We start from the raw sequence: 19,943 nt of genomic DNA, 5'->3' as shown, positions 1-19,943 counted from the left end.
CTCGGGCCCGCTCCCCAGGACGTCACGTATGATGGGCGTGCGGGCGGCCCAATGAAAGCCGAGATTGCCTTTCAAACCGGCGGTGCCGGGGTGGCGGTGGCCAGTCGGGTGTCGGGGGTGGGTGCTGGGCGGCAGCACGTTCTCAGGCGTCTCCGACGGGCTTTTACTGCGCTCGGGGCGGCGCCGGCGTTCAGTGTGTTTGGAGCCGGCGGAGGGACGGGCCCGGCCCGGGAGTATGGGGGTGAGGTAGGGCCGGCCCTGCGGCGGAGGGGAGGCGAGCGCGGCTGTCCGGCGGGGCCGGGCCTGCGCGGTGGTGGGGAGGGACGCGGAGCCGGCCGGAGGATGGAGGACAAGAAGGAGGAGGGTGAGGCGGAGATCCAGGAGCACGGGCCCGAGCACTGGTTCAGCAAGTGGGAGCGGCAGTGCCTGGCCGAGGCCGAGCAGGAGGAGGCGCTGGCCCCGGAGCTGCAGGACGAGGCGGCGGCGCAGCCCGAGCACAAGCAGCAGAAGCTCTGGCACCTCTTCCAGAACTCGGCTACTGCCGTGGCGCAGCTCTACAAGGGTAAGGGGGGCGGCGGGGCGGGGGGGCACGGCTGGGGCGGGACGCGGCTCTGTGGGTGGCGGAGCCCGAGTGCGGAGGGTTTGGGGCCGGGCCCTGAGGCGCGGCGGGGCGGGCTGGGGGGGGTCGCCGAGGCCGCGGAGCCACTGGGGGTGGGGTGGGACCGGGGCCGCGGCGTCACAAAGGGGATGTGGCGGCGAGAGTGGCCCGGGTAGGGGGAGGAGCGGGCTTCCGGCCCGGGGGCTCCGCGCCCGTCCATAGAGGCAGACGGGAAAACAAAATGGCGTGAGGGGGAACCGCGGCCGCTGTCCGGACATTGCCCTTCGCGGATCTGGCGAGCAGGCTGCAGCTCGGCCCGGCCTGGCCCCCGCGGCCCGGGCGGGCGGAGGGGCCCTGCCGGCGCCGGGGAGGCCGGACGCCCCGGCGGAGAGCGGCCGCGGCGGGAGGGCGCCGGGGACGAGCCCCGCGGCTGGCCGGGGAGCGGCGGGTTGCGGGGGCGGGGAGGGTGGGGGCAGGCCGGGAAGCCCGGCCCTGCCGCCGGCGGCGGCTCCTGACGCCCAGCCCAGGGAAGAGGCTCCGACAAAATGGCGAAGTGAGGGGCCGGCCCCATTGTGCGGCGGGGCCTGCGGCGGGGGCCGGGCAGGGCGCTTCCCCGGCGGGCTGGGGGCGCCGCTGCCCTCGCCCCACCGCCCCGGACCGGGCCGCTGCCGGCCTGCCCTTGGCTGCCCTGATCCCGAGTTGCCTTTGGAAGGTGGAACAAAATGGCGAAACCTAACATGGCCGTTCGGAGTTGGTGACTCCAAAATAAACAGCGTGTGTCCTTCCCTCCCTGCAGACCGGGTGTGCCAGCAGCCGGGTCTCTCCCTCTGGGTCCCCTTCCAGAACGCCGCCACTGCGGTCACCAACCTCTACAAAGGTAAGGGGCTGCCCCCCCCCCCCCCGCCCCAGCAGCCCTCCCTGCCGGGCCAAGCCGGGCCCCGCCGTGCCTCCTGCCCCGGCTTACTCATAAGCAGGGCCTGTTAATGTCTCTTATTCACCCTGATAAAATCTAACCCGAGACTGCTTCCTGAATCTTGCAAGTTTTCCCTGGGCCACTTTAGCTGATGGTAGCTGAATCTTTTTCTGTTGCCTCATGTCAGTGACTAAGAACTTAAAAGCTGTTTTATTTCAAGCCCCTTGAAAAAGGATGTTTTTTAATGTGTGGCTTGCTGTCATGAATTCGAGGGAAGAGTGCAAAAAATGTCCTGCATTTTGTCTCTTTCATGGTATATTAAATGTTGGGATATTGGTATAATACATGTACATTTGTGGTGAAGCATAAGCTGGGTTTAGTGTTTGTAAAATTCTGCATAGATGTAATGTGACAAAGTTTTATCCTCTTGTGACAGTAAGGCTTCTTAAGTCAGCCTCCCAGTTTATTTTAAGCACTAGAATGTCATTATGACTATGTCCAGGGTGGCTGTAAGAAAGCAGTGTTAGCCAAAACCTTGATAACAGTGCACTCTGCATGTGGCTGTGCTTTTGTGCTGTTTTACTGTGTGTTTCTATCAGTCTCTGTTTCTGAACTCTGCTCTTTAGGTTGTCACAAGAATTTTTGTCCACAGAAGAATCATTCAGTTTTTTCTAGTTCAATGTACAAAAATGATACCTGTATCAGTGGAGGCTTAAATTGGCAGAGTGTGGTATCTTCCATGCCTAGGAAGGAAAAAGTTCCAAATAGTTGTTTTTCTGACTTGTAGTTTGATTTTTGAGCTGTGTTTTTTCCTTCCCTTGATCTGTACAGCATTATCTATAGTTCTGCCTGCATGTTCTTTAATTTGTCCCAGTTTATCCATTTTGGATTTGCTTTAAGCAATTGAACTTAGCAACATGTTTGTAATGGCTGACCAGGTGTCTAACAGATGTGGACAGAGCACAGAGGAAATGTAGGTGCATAACCCTCACTGCCAGAGACTTGACTCTGGCAGAAAGTGCACTTGGATGTTGTGTATGTGTCAGGTGGTCTAAAGGGGCAGCACATCACATAAAGGGTAAAAAAGTATTGGCCTGAGGGAGTGGGTCAGTAGAACATGGTCTGGGACACAAGTCACTTGAGCATGGTGCCAGAGTAGCAGCAGGTAGTGTTGTCTGGAATAATTATAGGCTTTTTTTATAAATGCTTACAATATCTTTACTGTGAAGACTTTAGCTGTTTATTTTGGTTAAATCACTTGATTACTTGTACTTTGTGCTTGTACTTTGTAGGCAAAATGAGCCCTATTTTCTTCAATAATGTGATTAACAGAAGAGGATGTATGTGGTGATCAGAGAAACTAGAATTAAAGTAGGAAGCTGTCTTTAGTGAGGTGTAATGTAATACTTCAAAAAGCAGTACCTGAAACAAATCTTCTATTAAAACAGATCTTTAAGAAGTGCTGAGGTACCTCAGTTACTCAGAACTGCCATGTTTCAATTTTAAATTAACTTCCAAGTGGGTAGAAATTTGTTGAGAACACAGGTAGAACCATCTAGGCACTGGCATACAAGGCAAGCTGGAGTCTCTTAATGTGAATTTGCATTCCCTGGTGATGAGCATGGGTCTTTAAAAATCTCCTGTTGTTTCTCACATACTCAGTGATGTTTGTGTTTTGTGGACTCTGTCAAAACACTGCAGAAATACTTGATGTGTTAAACTGAACAGCACAAACTGCCTTTTGCCCTGTCAGCTGGTTTCTGATCTGATAAATGGTTGGAATTTTGAGGCATCAAAATTCTTTTAACAAGAGCTACATGAAGAATAGTGCATAAGGAGAATACCATGATGTCTTGAATGTTAGCTTTTTTCTGAAAATGGATTAAAAGTTTAATATCACACCACACTGAAGGTCTTGGATCATGAATTTGATTGGTGCTGCTGATAGAGGCCTTATTTAAAGGTGTTTGATTGTCTTCCAGATTGCACTAAACAAGTGAAGGCATGGCTTGTGATGTAGGATTTAGAACTTAAGGCCACTGAGAAAGCATTAAGCATATATTAGAGTGAGACTTGTGAGCCTACAAATTACCTTATTTTTATTAAAGAAAAGCTGAATGGTTGTGTTAGTTTTGACTTAGTAATTTCAGGATGTAGGCAACTTGACTGCTTACATTTTTCCAGTTTAACTTTGTAAACAAAGTAGTTGTAGCTCTTACCATAAAAATCTTTTTTTTTCCCCAGAATGATGATGCTTGAAATTTGTCCAGGCTACATCAGTAGTCAGTGTGTGTGACCTCGTAACTAGTTCGTAGTTAATCCTTCGTAAAGCAGTCTCCTATACAAGGAAAGCAGGTTATTGACATAAAGCTGGGCTCCTCACCATTCAGAAGGACTTTCTCCTGGTATTTCAGGAAGTGATTAAAGGAATATTGTCAGTTTCCCAATTAGGGCCGAGGTGTTTGGGTGGCTTTTGCTAGTGAGTGCATTGGAGCCTTTGCTGTGGAATATAAAATGGCTGGAGGAATAATCTGTCATGTTGCCATTGCTTTCACAGGAATTAGCATTTGTAAATTGGCTAGCCTTTTGATTACAAAGCAGCATAGACAAAATACTCTTAGAGTGCATGGAAGTAACTAACGTGTGACATGTATTCTGTGTATACCTGTACAACTTGTATTCCAAAATCCCCAAGATTTAGCTATGATCAGTTTGAGATGGTTTTTCTTTTTCGGTAGGTTGTGTTATGTTTGAAGTGCAGGTCTATGATAGGGTAGATTTTAGTGCTGTCTTGTGGACAATGCAGTGGTGCCTTAGACTGTGAATCTAAGAACAGTGTTTAATAGTGATTATTTTTGGTCTTTTGAGTGTGAGAAACCTACAGTAGATGTGTATGTTGCTATTTACCTGTAAACCAATATATTGGACAGCTTTTCTTAAATCTCTTAATATTGTTCTGGGTAAATGGTTTGTGTTGGACTTCATTAGTAAAGCAAGAATATAAAAAGCTGTTTTAATCAGCTCTGCCAGATTTTAAAAAAACCAAACCTATGGAAATATGTTGAAGCTCTTGCTCCATTAAAAGACTAACACCACTAATTTTCATAAAGCTGAAAAAGCTGTTGGCAAAGCTCTGATAACAAATCTGACAAACAAAAGATGAGTGTAATTGTGTAGAGAATATGGTTTGTCTCACCTGTTACTGTTTTCTGAAATTTACTCATGCTTAAACTAGTAGCCAGAAATGTACTTACTGAAGTTTGAGAGCAATATAATAGCAGGCATTTAAGAGGGCCTCTTAGAGGCACAGTTATAACTGATGAGCACAGGTGACCAATTACATCAATGGAGAATGAAATTGCATTTTGTAGTAGGACTAATTGCAAATAATATCTGTCTGAAGCTTTTGTATAACAAATTTGCAATGGGATCTTAAATGGGGAAGGAAATTTTTTTTAACTTCCTTTGTAAATGGTATGTTGCCTAACTGGAAGGCATTGCGGATGCTTGTGTTCTAAATAGCTTCAAAACTATGGCCTCATGTCAATTGTCTCTGCACCTGGAATTCAGATGAAACTAGAGGGACTCTAAAGAAATCTGAGTGTTTCTGAAAATTCTTTACCTATCCAAATGAAGAAAAGAAGCTATTCCTTTTGTTTCTGTGGGGTTTCTTGCCTTTACTGATGCACTTTAAGAGTGTGATTTAAGTACCTTCCTCAGACTGACAGGTTCAAAGTGTGTTTTCTTCACAGTACTGTGATATGATTTCGTAAACAGTGCTGTAGTGTTGACCTGAAGTAAAGTAAATGGTATTTAGGTGGTGCTTGAGTTGATGTTGACTTCTTGATTTGTAAAAGGGATGGAACTTTTTTAGCTAATATTGCCTTCAGGTTTAATGTGACTCACCTTCAATACTAGCTAATTTGTTATAGCTAACTTGGTGCTGCATTACAGTAACCTGTAGAAGATCTACTTCTGTCTCATGGTTGACAGGAAGGCATATCAGTGATGTGCCATACTATACGTTGTTCCATGTATAATGCTTACTAAGAAAACTTTTTCTGTCTTCTTGCAGAAAGTGTGGATGCCCATCAGCGAAGCTTTGATGTAGGAATTCAGATTGGCTATCAGCGTCGGAATAAGGATGTGTTAGCTTGGGTTAAAAAACGCAGAAGAACTATACGTAGAGAAGACTTGATCAGCTTCCTGTGTGGAAAAGTTCCTCCTCCAAGAAATTCTAGAGCTCCCCCAAGACTGACTGTAGTATCCCCTAACCGAGCTACTTCAACAGAAACTAGCTCATCTGTAGAGACTGATTTGCAACCCTTCCGTGAAGCCATAGCTCTGCATGGTAACAGTAATTTTTTCAATACTACTTGGTTAAAATTGGGTGGGGGTTCTTAAAGGATGTCTGACTCTTGGCCCTTGTTGGTGTTGTATGTCATGTATCTGATGTTCCAGCTGAAGGTATCTCCTTAATTCTCTAAGGGAGTTTTTGCATGTATAAGGCACGTAGCTACTAAAGTTGGATAGTCAAATATTTTGAATGAGGAAAAGGTGTTGTATGAAAATGAGGATCTGTAATATTCTACAGCTGTGAACTCAACAGTTAAGTGTCAACTTTTGGTAGTGTTTTTGAAGCATGAAGAGACTTGGTATTCATACTGATGCTAAAGTAAACAGAATTCCTGGAAAATGATAATACTATGCTAGCAGTTAGTTAAAGATTAAGATTTGACTAGTAGCAAATAACTAGCAAATTTTTGCTAGGTTAGGGAGGGAATTTGATGCCTGAAGCTTCTGTCTCTGGGGTACCTTACCTCACTCTAGTACCTTTGATATGTGCTGGATAAAATAGTTCAGCATTCTACTTGGAAAGGGTACTTCACTTGCACATCATTGCATTAATCGAGTCCTGTTCAGATCTCAGTTCTAGTTCACTTTCAGTCTTAAATATCTTCCAGTGTCATACTGAATTTCTTTTTTTTACCGTCACCAACAATGTTGGTGGGGGATCTTTTTGCCTTTTTGGATATGAATGTTCAGTAGCTTATTCTGCATTGGACTGTTACCTAGCAAGTGAGGAAGAAAAATGAGTTTTAAATTACTCCTGAGGTAAAGTGAAGTGGGTTTTATGTCTTCTAAAATTCTAAAGGGTAGCAGATCTTGAGGTATAAATAGCAGACCATTCTAAAAGTACAACCTGTGAAACTTAAATGAAAATTTTGCTGTCTTGTTATTCTCAGTGGGGGGTGGAATTAATGAGTTAATTAGATGACTAGATTCCTGAAAATGTAGTTGTTGCTTCTGCAATGCTGTGCTAGTTTTTCAAGATACATAAGCCAGACACTGTTACTGTCTAGGTGACAGCCTAATTCTGGTATTGTTTGCTGCTCTGCCATTTAAATCAAGCATGCTTCCACCCAGTTACGCAGTTTTTGGCAGTTTTCCTTCTGATTGGAAGCTGGCTAGAGAATTCTTTGCGCTAGTATTGCTTATTCAGTAGGTAAAGCTAATTTCATAAGAACAACTGCAGAAGCTGGCTCTCATCTGATGTGATAAACACCCTCTTAAATCTTCTTTTCTGAAACTGTAGTTGAATCTGGTGTACAGTTGGCTTTAGCTATGAAGACTGACTCTCACCTGAGAGTCAAAGCTGGATGAACTAATTTTTAGCGCAATAAGCTCTCAAGCAGAGCATTTTTTACTGGCAATAGGACTCTATGGTCCTGATATTGTCTCTTAGCATCTGCTTTGTATAGAGGTGGTTTATGAAAGTTACTTCTCTATAGCATGGGAATCTGAACCATGAAGTATAAAGTTTTTTCATATTTCATAACCTAATACAAGGTTGTGATGACTGTAGGAAGTTCTCTGCTCTGTACTGGCACTGCACGGGGTAGAAATGCACTCTTCCCCTCATCAGCTGGTTGACAAGATTACATGTCAGTCACCCTCTGGATTACGTTCTCCTGATCTCTGTTTCAATCTGGTCTTTGACACAAATGCTGTTGTGGTAATCCTTTAGTGACTAGTATTTGGCCTCATAACTGTCTTTAGGTTATTGCCTCCAATGTCTATGTTCCTCCAGCTTCTCCCCTCCTTTTCTTTACCATTAAGGAAGTTGTGATTAAACTATCTCCCAAAGTCCTATTTTTCATAGGGCTTATCAAACTATGTTTTGATTTTGAAACCTGTGTAGGACCTTCAGGTGTGTGTATATTACTGTCCTCTGTAGGGCTATTTTATCTTCATTTTTTGGCAGGCTGTTTAAAAGTGATTTGTTGCTTCTAGGTATTGTGAGGAAACATGATAAAACCTGATGATAGTGAGCAGCAGTCTTAGCAAGTGTTCAGGACAAAGCTTTAAGGGGAATTTTTGACTGGCATGTAAAGGAGTGAGGCTTTGTTTTGTGCTGGTAGGCTTCCTGTGGAAATGCAGTATTTCTCTATTGGTAACGTGGATGGAACGAATTAGATCTGATATGTAATGCTAAAACTTGCTGCTCTAAGCAAGGTATCTTTTAGTGAAGCAGGGATAGGTATGAATCTGTGTCATATTACGACACCAAATAAAGCTCTGTTGAAGTTGGGCTGGTTTATTGACTTCTCAGAAATAGGTACTAATATGTCTGAAGACTACAGTTCTATAACTTGTTGATCTTGCTCTTTGGGGGAAATAGCTGTGTTCTGATAATGTAACCTCTAAATACTTTGTAATCACATCTGACAATCTTGACAGAAGCTGCGATGATGAAGTAGCTAATAATTAAATATTTCCTGGAACATAAAATGCAATTCTAGGTGTATACCCTAGACTAAAACATTAGAAAAAAGAGTAGCTTTAGGCATAGGTGCAATCTTAAAGTGTATGCTGCATCTGAAGAGAAATCTGTTAAAAATTTGATTTTTGACCTTACCTCTATCTCAAACCTTGTTGTATCTGACCTATATCATAGCTCTGCAAGGTAGTTAACCATTTTCTTGACAAAAGCTAGGGATTTTAAATAAAGGTTAATCTTGTGATACTAGTTATCAGTAGTCTTTGTGCTATAAGGAAACTTGTTACAGCAGCTAAAAGCAAAATGATATGACAAAAAAACCCTCTACTGACACAATGTTTAAGGTGTATGTGATCTATCTCTTCTCTTAAATCCATGGCATGTATGCTGTGCAGCTGTCACGGAAATCTTTAGTGTAACTTAAGGGTACTTGAGAAGGAATTTTTGAAACTACATAACTTCTTGAGAGAGTTACTCTGGTAAATAAAAAAATCTTTGCCCTAAATATCAGCTTTCCATTATTAGTGCGCCGATGGGTAACCTTTGAGATAAAACATGGCTGGAAACTTGAACTGTGAATACCTGGAAAGAAATTGAAGCCTTCAAGAAAATCTGAGTAGTTGGTTCAAAGTAATGTATCTGCTATTTTACTCTGAAGTTGAAGTTTCAGGAAAATCACTTGAAGAATTGTGCATCTTAGTGTTTTTAAGATGTGATAGTAGAAGACAAATACCTTTATTTCAATATCTCAGATACAGAGTTGGTTTTTTAACTTCCACCAGACCCTAAAATGTCATTGCAGTTAGCATAGGTATGGATGTATCTTCACCTACTTTCTGGATGTCTATTGCCATATCCAATTCTGTAAGAGAAGAGTTTCAAATGAAAGAATTACATCAAATTGAGCTAATAGTCCTAAGGTTCCCAAAAGCTGACATGTGCCAAGTAATTTTCTTCTTGGCTGTAGCTAGCATCCCAAGTCTTACAGTGCTGCTGGCTGTGCACAGTCTGTGTTTGAAACGATGCTTTGGTCTTTTAATGTGGGATATGTCTATGCTTTAAAAACCATTCTCCCAGCATAGTGGGAGAAAATGCTGTGATGTGAGGAGGGGTAAGAAGCAAGTATAGGAAGGCAATGCTGAAATGCATTGGGCTTGAGCATTCTTAACTAAAAACAATGTGAATGGACTGCAGCACAGTTGGGGAGTGTTAGTTCTTTAGCTCCTTAGCTTTAATGTTGATGTAATCACTGATGTGATTCAGTCTCTTTGGGGTGGGAAACCCTTGCTCTAGCATGAAGAAGTGTGTGGCTTAGCCCCTTTAAAGAGCCTGAATTTTCATTAGGCCTTCTTACTCTCTTCTCGGAATATTAAACTGCAGTATAAAACATCAGCAGTATTTAGAGTGGAAAAGAAGCAGTTGGTGGAAGTGGGGGAGAGCAGAGTTCAGGTTAGCTTCAAAGAGTTTAACTTAAAGGTTGTGTGTGTATATATAGCTATTGTAGTTGTACATTGGTATGTCCTGCTAAAACTTGTTCTTTGAGCAGTACCGTGGAAGGGTGTGTATGACATAAAGGAGTGACAAGGATCTATCTGCATGCCATTTTGTATTTGGGGTTATTTACTAATACCTGCCTTAGTCACGCTTTACTGAAGTGTGAATGTTTTTTGATGCTTCCTGATTTAAAACTTCTGGAAAATAATAGATAGTATTATCTCTATACTGAACAGTAGTTATCAAGTATATTTTGATGTGGTAGTGACCTGAATAACACATTCCCATTATGGATGTGGTTACAGTGCAGATAAAACAGCATTTTCAGTTTCTTAGGCTGTTGTTGACAAACTTGCTAATTTTGAGTTGACAGTTCTATTTACCTGAAGTATTTCATAGTTCATAAAACTTATGCTTGTAGCCATGCATTCTAATCACTTGATAGTTTTGGAGAATACTTCATTATAAATTAGCTAGTATTAGTCACAATTTCTTCTGTACTGCAGCTTTTTCTAACTACTATAGTAAATGCTTTAGAATATAGCTTCAGGTAAAAGCAGAGTTTTGTGAAATTACTGGTTATGAAACACCATATTGTTGATGACTTGACTGAAAGATATGGCAGGAGTGAGAATGTAATAAGTACTGCAGGATATTTCAGATGTGGAAGGCATACTTAAAAAGGGAGAAGGAGCCATGTGTCCTTTCTTAAAGGCCTCTCATAAACCAAAATGTTTCCTGTAGAATGCAGTGGGAGACTTCAGGGGTGGTCATGAGATTGTGACAGAAGATGTTTCAGTAGGTGTTTGAATCTGTCCTGTTGTGTAGACAAAACTTAGGTGCCTGTGATTAGGTCATGTTAATCACAATACAGAAATTTGAGGTTGTGAAATAGTGTTGCTAACAGTCAAGTAATCTTACTACTTCATTTCTGCTGTAAATGGTTAAATGCTTTTGGGAAGAGGCCTCAGTTCACTGAAAACTTAAATTTTGGAATAAATCACAATAAATGGATTTTCTGAGATTTTCTCTTTGCATTGCAACAACTTTCCAAGAAAAATGAACTGTGCATCCCGGTTCAGTTTCAGATCCTGAAAGGTGCTTTCACTGTCAGCAAAAAATAGATTGCTTCTATTGCATTGCTGGTTGTCTTCAAAGGTGTTGCTTCCCTGAAATGGCAACTTGATACTTCAGTGCATGCCCTGAATTTTCTTTCTGACTCTTCCATGTTAGCTGGATTACCCTATCCTAAACTGTGATCTAAATGTTTCATTTGATGGTTCTGCTCTCTTGGATTGATGTGTAGTGCTTTAATATGGTTAACTGCCAGTAACTGATACCAAATTGTCACTCAGTCTGTTAGCATACTTGGTAATTGTTACTTGCTAGTTCAGTGTTAAATACCTGTATGAGATGCAAGATTAAACTGCAGCTAGAAGTCCATGTTGTGATGCAATATCCTTGTACTCCTATCTCTGTAGAAATTAACTCAAAACTGCTCTCCTGCCTTTAATACCAGGTTTGATTGATTTTTTTTTTACTTGATTATCTCCAGAAGGTTGGTTGTGTGTTTAAATGCGCAGTGATTCAGTATTACCTGAATATTGGAAAGTCAATGCCTGCTTGAGGCATTGCTTGCAAACCCTGGCAGTCTGTTTTAAAATACACTGCAGCATATTACAGATGCATCTTTTAATTCTGACTTATATCTACTATTAAAAAAAAAAAGCTTGTTAGTTGAAAAGGCTCTACTTAAGAACATAGTTCTTGAGTGATGCCAAAAAAATGTATTCTTACATCCCAGGTCAGTTTTGGGGCTATTGAAAATAATTTTCCTCTCTTTACTTGGGCACTAGTTGTAATGAAATGATGTCATGTTAAAACTGAATTAGTATATTGGTCATTTGGTTATGGGTTGTATAAATATGAGTAAATGACTGATAAGTGGTGTAAATTTTTGACTCGGTGGAAGTGACAACCCTGAACTTCCGTGTTCAAAGCAGTTTTGCTTGTAGTAGTGAGGTGGGGGGAAATCTCTGCAACCAGTTTGGATTTGAAACAATGTCACCTTCTGTGCACTGTCAAATTTTTTTGGCTTTAAATGTACAGGATGAATTAATGTTTTTCCTAATGTATGTCATGCCAATTGAAATTAAACTTGCTGTTGTCTTTGAATTGTGATTTGTTACCTGCCCAAATTTTGCATGTTGGTGGTTTATCCAAGTTATGGTATCCGAGCTGGCTTTTTGCTCATATATTGATGTCACCCAATTTACTGTCTTTGATAGGTGTATAGGAACATCTTTTCATAATGGTTTTGAATTTAAGCTTGACCTTAATCCTGGGAGTACTGGAATAAATGTTGTTACTGAATTAGCTTTTCACTAAAACAGCTTCTGCTTTTTAAAAACATTCCACCATTGTGAATGAAAGATTATTTTAATACTAATAAAACCTGTGGGGTCCCTATCACACTTCATACCATGCTTCTGAGTTGTGTTGGAACACCGCTTAGAGCTGTAAGCGAAAGCTCTACGAAAGCATCAGTGATTAGTGTCTGTTTCTACTGGTTGTTGCATAATGCTCAGTCTGCAAAAGTATATTCTGAGCCACTACAAGATCTAAGCTTTAAAAATGTTGGTTCTACAGTAACATACAATAGAGTGAAATTGATTGACCTGTTTTATCCTGACTTCTATATCAACCTGCCGTTGCTGCAGATTGCTTTAGAATTTATCTTCCAGTTGAGGTTTCTGGCAACTGATCTAGTAGCTCTAGCAGTCTTCTCTTCACAGAGCCTCTGAAGTTGCTGTTTGGCGTATCAGCAGCTAATAGATAGGGTTTTGTTAGGCTTTACTTGTCAGCGTCAGTGTGTGACTATTGGCTGCCTACTTGACTATATAAAGATGTGTATTACAGGCAAGATGGGTGATTGCTGGACAAAGGTATAGAACATTTGAGACTGGAGAAAACCTCTGAGAGCGCTCAAGATCCTGAAGGTTACAGAGATAGAAATCTTCCTGACAGCTTAACATTTGCTTGTTCTTATTGCTAGAAAAATAGGCAGATGTAGATCTTGTTCTGCTGTTGTTAGTCTTCCTGCATGACTGTTGCTTTGGTAGTTTATTTCTAGGGCTGACATATCTCTGTACTTTCCTAAAAATACTCAGATTTGAAGAAGTTATGATAGCACAGATGTTTGTCTTTTGATTCTGAGCTCTTGTTCACCTACAAATGTAGCCTGAATTACAAATTGAGACAAATTGTTAGGCTTTCATATATTAGCCTTTCCTAAACTTAAGTTTTGGAATGTTCTGCTTTTGCAATGTTGTAATAGCAATGTTACTGAAGACAAAAAGTTTAAATTGACATGAAGTTAATGGTTTTCTTGTTTAATTAAACATTTTATTAATAACCTGAACAGAGACAAAAGTGATTGGTGGGTACCTGTGACAGTGTTCTGGATCACATCTGTCAGTAGCAAATTTGGGGGGGATTGTCATGTGGTCTTGCTTGGCTTATTTTTTTATTTGTAAGTGCTCTTCTGAATTCTGATAATACTAATGTGTTGGCTAATAGTGGCAACCATGAAATAAAGCTTCTATTTAAACACTAGCTGTGGTATAGACCTGAAATCTGCTGTCATACTGCTGTTTTCTTAGAACTATGGTGACTGAGGGGGAGTGAAAGGGAGCAGGGTGGTGGTGTGTGTTTGAAACAAGATCAAGTCAACCTGGAAAGCCCTTGACATGGATTTTAATTCTATGTAACTATTGGCCTAGTGTGAAGCCTTCATATTGAAATGGTCTACTCTTCTGTACGTGTGGGTATTTTGAATAGCATGTTATGCTTATGGAGCTAGCATTTGCCATAGTGTGCTGTTACAACCTGGTGTATAAGCTCACTTCTAATGTCATAGAAAGCAGTTCTAGTAATTGCTGGATTCTTATATGGTCTTGTGTGAACTAAAATCTGGGAAGGTGTGGTACAAATAATATAATGAAGTGCATTTAACACATCCCTGGAAGTCAGATGTCATCCCTTCTGCCACACGTGGGAAATAAACTTTCTTTACTGTTTGACCTAAATGCTTTTTCTTTTTTTCCCCTAGGTCTTAGTGGTGCAATGGCTAGTATAAGTGTTCGCTCAAGTACCCCAGGCTCGCCCACTCACGTGAGCAGTGGCTCCAATGCTAGTCGAAGGAGAAATGGACTCCATGATGTTGATTTGAACACTTTCATATCAGAAGAAATGGCACTCCACTTGGACAATGGTGGAACTAGAAAGCGTACCTCAGCCCAGTGTGGCGATGTCATTACAGACTCACCAACTCATAAACGCAACAGAATGATCTAAACTGCAAAAATTTCAAACCCACCATGCTGCTTGAAAGCCACTTGATCCTCAGAATACTATTGAAAAGGAAACATGAGGCCATCTTTCCATATTCACTGTTTAAGACAAATGAATTCAATAATTGCCATAAAGGAAATTTTAGATATTACATTAGATGCCTCTTGTAACTGCGGCTTTCTTAAACTATATTCTTAGCAGAGGACATCAGATATTGTGTAGTAGTTAGCAAGATCATCATAGGCGAACATGTATCCGTTCCAAGGCTAAAAGTGACCTTACTTGTATTCTTAAAGGGAAAGGAAATTTCAGATGTTTATTTGGTTATAGAATGCTTTTTTTGTCCTTTATTTCCTGCTGTGTTGAATATTTGCTTAAACAGTATTGCCAGTTTGACTGAAATTGTCTACAACATAACTTGGCATCTTTGTCAAAACTGCAGGCTTCCATTTTTGCAGCACTGTACCATGCACCTAGTTTCTATATAGTAACAGTGTGCAAGTTATAAATATTGGACTGTACCCTTTTTAGTTTTAAAAGCAGTTGATAATTCTGGTGATTGTGTGATAATGTAAAGAGGTGCTATGATGGTCATGCAATTAATACTTAATATTGAATCAATACAAGGATCTTTATTGGATTAACTTTGTGTGTTTTAGTGCTCTGAAGTAGCAATATTAAACTTTTCCCCGATTTAATTTCATAGGCTTTTAAATCAGTTTGAGAAAATATATGTACTTATTGGTATTATCCTTGTGGTAATCATACACAGTGCAGACTGCACCAGTGCTGACCTAAATTTAGAGAAAGATGTCCTGTAATTGGAAAATAGGCTTTTCTGTTCAGTATTAGTGAAGGGTAGGTTTTGTGTACACCCATATCCCATTTTACATTTCTTGTGAAGTAATTGCCCATTGCTGGGGAGGGGTGGGAGGAGAGGGAATGAGGGGGAATAGTTGGAAAAAGGGTATGTTCTAACAAGTAAGACTTCTGGTCACATGTGGAAACTTGGACTAACTTAAGCAAGATTCTGTGTGATGCCATCTCCTTCAGGAGGGAGTGACATGCAGGTTCTGTGAAGTGCTAAGAAAATAATTTAAAACTGGAAGTTGATTATAAAGCTCTGGATTAATTAAAAAGGACAAATGGCTTTCTTTTTGTGTTGAGCTTACATTCATAGGATTGAACTCTGGCTGCCATAACTAAGCATAATCTAAAACTGAACTAGAGATCAAGACTGACCTGCTGCAAATCCATTTCTGAATGGGGAAGGATATGTGTCAGTCTTGGAGTGTCGTAACTATTTTAACATGTAGGTGCAGTACATCTTTGGTGGAGAGCTCTGACTTTTAGGGCCTCTAAATCTCTGCCTAGGAAAGGGATAATACAGGAGGAATAAGAAAATGAAGAGCTCCAAACCTGCAAGTTGGGAAGGGGTACTTAGCAAGGTGGTATGCATGCTTTAACTGGAAGCGTAGGCTGATTCTTGGATGAAATGCAGCTATGCTAGACTCAGGCTACTCTAAAAGAAGTGCTGGTCTAGCTAAGTTAAGGCACTCTGAGCTCCATGTTAATACATAGCTCTTCAAGACTTTTGCTTATGTGCTAGTCAGATCTTTTTGTATAATCTTCCCTGTTTGAAGCAGACTTCACTGTAGTTCTCTTCCTTTTTACCCTGATGTCCTCTCATTGGTGTTCTGTAGTCAAGGCAAGACAGCAACGTGTTAAATTCTCAGAATTCAAGGCTCTCTACTAAGAGCATGATTTCCTTGCTTTGTGGTGCTTCCATCAAATTTCTTTACATTGAAGAGCTCTTGAAGATGTCAACAGTTGCACAATACTGTAGCTAGAGGTTCTGTAGTTCATGGGACAAGTGGAAAAACTGTCCAAACAAGATGGTAAAAACTGTTCAAAGCCCCCACCTGTGTTACATAGCTAAGCTTGCACATCACCCAAAGACTCAGTATACATTAATTTCAGTTATTGCTATTAACTACGATTCATAAAACCTATTTTCTGTAAAATATTAATACTGCATAAAGCTAGTTTTTCTTTGGAGACTGCATTTTCAACAAAGATTCTGAAGATGGTATCTAAATATATGTTAGTATTTATTAGGCTGTTGGCAGAGGGATTTTTCTGTTCCAGAAGAAAAATCTAGAGTCCTGAACAGAAAGGACATGTGTGAGAACCATTCTTCCGCTCTTCTGTTTATTCATTAACTGGCTTGTACAGCTAAGATGCTTATGCTCTGCAACTTCTAACACACCTCACTATTATGTGTGGTAAAGGTAACATCATATTGGTATCAGTTCTGCATACATGGATTGAACTGTAACAGTGCTTCTGGTCTAGCCCAAATATACAGAGCCTGTTCAAATTACTTCTCCCTTTCCTTGCAGTGAAATAAATCCTGTTAATGCTTTGAAGTGTTAATTCACTCTAGTACCACCTAAAACTAAATTTGTCTGGCTTTTTATTTAATTTCTGCCACTTTTCTTTGAAAGAAGGCAGGCCTAGATATTAAACTGGTTGCATTAATGTTTTTTGCTTGTATCTTAAATATTTGGCAACTTTTTGGTTGTTTTTTGTTTAGCCCCAACTGTTGTTTGCTCTATGTTAACCTCTGCCAGAATGATCAAAAATGCATGTATTCATCTGGGAAACACAAGGAAAACAGGTTGTCTCTCAACAGTCCAGTACCTGTTGCTCGGAAGACTATTTCTTATGCCAGTGTAGAAAACTGATGTTCTGGAAATAGCTTTCAGCTATTACCCAAACTGTAGGTCCTGGAGCCAGATGTGAGTTGACTTCCTGTAAGAAACACTGAATTGAACTGTTTAGTTTCATAAAAATGGTGCTTATTTTTGCTTTCTCCTATGAATCGTATAGTTGATCGGTCTCTTCTCCATGTACATCAAATCTAACATGAATGTGCGGCAAGTTACATAAAGTACATCCTGCACTGAAGCTACTGAGCTTGGCTTGCTTATTAATGAAGTAAGTTTTAAATGTTAAATTTAAATCTATATTACAATAAAGTAATGCAAAAATGATTTTGGCTGAAACTGAAGTCCTGCAGTTAAACTTACTCTCAAATGTGGTTTACCCAGCTGGAGTAATAGAAACTCTAAGTCATAATAAACCTAATAAAAAAATAAATGCAACTAATCAGGCTGCTTTGTAGTTATTTAAGTTTCTGAATAATAACAGTCCATCAGTAAGTCCAAAACATGATTAATATGAGCTGACAGGCTTATTTGGTTCTGCAGAGTAGGGTATTTCTTTATGAATGTAAATTGATGGGAGCTGTTCAGTCTAGGTACACCTAGAAGGTTTTCTGTCTCTTAAGGACTAATGAAGATATTAAGAATTGGGGCATACTGTTGCTTTGGTACAAGATGTTCTGCAGAGTTTAACATCACTAATACTTAGGGAAGGCACCTTAAAATATGCCACTTAAAACCTCTTTAGGAAGTTAAGCAGTACTGACTTCAATAGTAGAGCTTTCCAATCTCTTACAAAAGACTCTGGATTTAATTGAACTTAGGTGCTTTCATTAGCAGCTTTTACTTTGGGTGTCCCTCAACCTGCAAACTATTTTCTACTTGCTTGTATCAGCAGGTCTTTGAATTTCATTATGAAGGCAAGCTTTATTCCACAAGAACTTTTAAGAATGTCTTTTTTTTAAATATTAGCATTTTTTTTCACTTCTAGCCAATAAAATGTGCCAGTCAGGGTTTGGAAAGTATTCTTAAATGACTTCTAATAAAATAGCATCTTTCAGATGTTAGCTTAGAGCTAGTAATAGTTTGGCAGAAACAAGGACTGCACACCCGACTTGTTCCATGGAGTTCACTGCACCAGGTGGGGCTGATGTGGTTGGGGTAGCCATGAGGCCCAGTGGTGTGTGCATTCCAGATCCTATGGTTATTTAAGGTTATGAGGAAGGCCCTGGCACCTGTTGGTAACTCTGCTTCTCTAAAGCTTTCCTTGTGTGCGCATGTAACTGAATAGTTTGAGGCTGGTAAACTTCCTGTGAGAGCTTATGATGAGGTGGCTCTGTAGTCAACAGTGGTGTTTTCTGCTGTCCTCCTCTCACTGGGCCCCTTTCACACCATCTCAAAAGCAAAAATAAATGTGTGTTAAAGAGCAATAGTGAGTAAAGCAATCAAATTCACATCTGTGTAGTATGGAAGCACCACCTAGCCCTGTGTTGTAAGAGACTTGGAAGCTAAATGTTTCTGAGCGGGTAATAAGGTTCCAGCAATTCCTATGTGACTTTGCTTCAACTAGTGATGCTGGTGCTCTTGTGGCTGACATTACAGCATCTGTCTGGGTTTTTCAACACTGGGACGGTATGTAAGGACTGTATTTTCATTGACTAAGATGGGATGTGGTGGGGGTGTACACAAGAATATGACCTTGTTGGAATCTGCTATGAACCTATTGGGCAGGCACTATGGCTTGTAGAAAATCTTGAACTTTAGTATAAAACAGTACTGATCAGTTGGGTAGGTGGCATCTACGACCATTCTTAATCATGCTTTGTAATATTTCACCATTCTTACTGGGGTTTTTTAAGTGTAAAGGTCAAGTTGGTTATGGATGCCAGAGAACAGAACTGCAACCTATATGTGAAAGGAAATACGGGGTCCTCATTTGTGTTGTTATGATGTAACACTGTCCTGCATTTTTGTCAGAAAGAAACTTGGTGCTTTTCCAGCTCTGAAACTCAAGCCACAAGAATTCTGGTATTTTATAAATCTAGTGTCGTTGTTACAAAGCACTAAAGCAGAAGATATGAACTGTTTGCGTTTAAACTAGGTATACTGAGAACCTTGTTCTAAGTTCCTACTGGAGTTTTGATAGGGTCACCTCCAGCCCTTGCCCATATAGTTGTGTGAACATCTGCTCACGGAAACTGGGCAATGCTGAGAAGTGCAAAGGTTACCATTTGTTACTTTATTAATACATATTTTTGTGTTTTATATTGGTAACTGAATCTAGCTTTCTTGTTTTGAAGTGAATTCTGGGAGTCTATAGTGCAGTACGCAAGATCAAGAGTAAGATGAGGAGAAAGTACCAAGTTTGTTCTGTTGTTTAACTGAGTAATTACTTGACCTCATATATAGTTAATAACTCGAGTTCTGTATAGTATTGCTTCTCTGCAAGTTAATGATCTTTAGATAACTTTCAAACCACAAAAATCTTTGCATCTTTAGCATGCTTTAGGCCAGTCTTGTAGCTATCTTCAAAAATACCTACTGTGCTTTTTTGAATATAATTAAAATTTTAAAGCTCTAGGGAAAGAGTTTTGCCACAAGTTGGCAACAGTGATATTGCCCTGTATCTATCTCATAAAGAGCAACTGAAGATAACTAATGCTGTCTTCTACAAACGTTTTCTAAAATCTGTTTTCCTATTTTCTCTAAAAGCACAAACAAAAAAAAAAGTGTGGATTGTGCTTAGAAGTGAGTGGACTTCTCAGCTAAGGTGGACTGTCTTCTAGAGATTTGCATTGAATATGCTGGCAGTAATCCAACTCTTCATCTTACTGAGGGAATCACAGTTTGTATTATTTCTTCCATCTCTAAGTCTTTCTGTTGGAAAAGCTCACACAGTAAGTCTGGTCTTTCATGGCTCTGTTTAAATGACTTTCTGTGGAAGAGCATCTATGATCTCCCATGGTAGGCAGGCTTTTTGCTCTCCCTGGAGAAGCTGTTGTCATTAACATGAATCACTGAAGATGCATTTCTGCTAAAACGAATTGTAAAGTCTTTGACTTAAATGATTGTAGTTTT

At 40.5% G+C, this 19,943-nt stretch overlaps 1 protein-coding gene across 1 annotated transcript; it reads left to right on the top strand.

The window, feature by feature from the left end:
• The first annotated feature begins 141 nt into the window (after positions 1-141).
• Positions 142-17,310, top strand: HAPSTR1 (HUWE1 associated protein modifying stress responses). The gene is made up of 4 exons (XM_075105315.1): positions 142-562; positions 1,395-1,475; positions 5,587-5,862; positions 13,898-17,310. The coding sequence occupies exons 1-4, from the start codon at positions 343-345 to the stop codon at positions 14,140-14,142; spliced, it is 822 nt and encodes a 273-aa protein (XP_074961416.1). The 5' UTR covers positions 142-342; the 3' UTR covers positions 14,143-17,310.
• Positions 17,311-19,943: the final 2,633 nt, after the last annotated feature.

This window comes from Phalacrocorax aristotelis, chromosome 10 (assembly GCF_949628215.1).
Source record: "Phalacrocorax aristotelis chromosome 10, bGulAri2.1, whole genome shotgun sequence".
Taxonomy (NCBI): domain Eukaryota; kingdom Metazoa; phylum Chordata; class Aves; order Suliformes; family Phalacrocoracidae; genus Phalacrocorax; species Phalacrocorax aristotelis.
This window is presented reverse-complemented; position numbering and strand designations above follow the sequence as displayed.

What these genes read in the sequence shown, in the direction of transcription:
- HAPSTR1 (XM_075105315.1), top strand. Translation starts at nt 343, where the DNA reads ATGGAGGACAAGAAGGAGGAGGGTGAGGCGGAGATCCAGGAGCACGGG. An exon ending in CGTGGCGCAGCTCTACAAGG is followed by an intron (nt 563 to 1,394) that starts GTAAGGGGGGCG and finishes CCCTCCCTGCAG; the next exon opens with ACCGGGTGTGCCAGCAGCCG. An exon ending in TGAAGCCATAGCTCTGCATG is followed by an intron (nt 5,863 to 13,897) that starts GTAACAGTAATT and finishes TTTTTCCCCTAG; the next exon opens with GTCTTAGTGGTGCAATGGCT.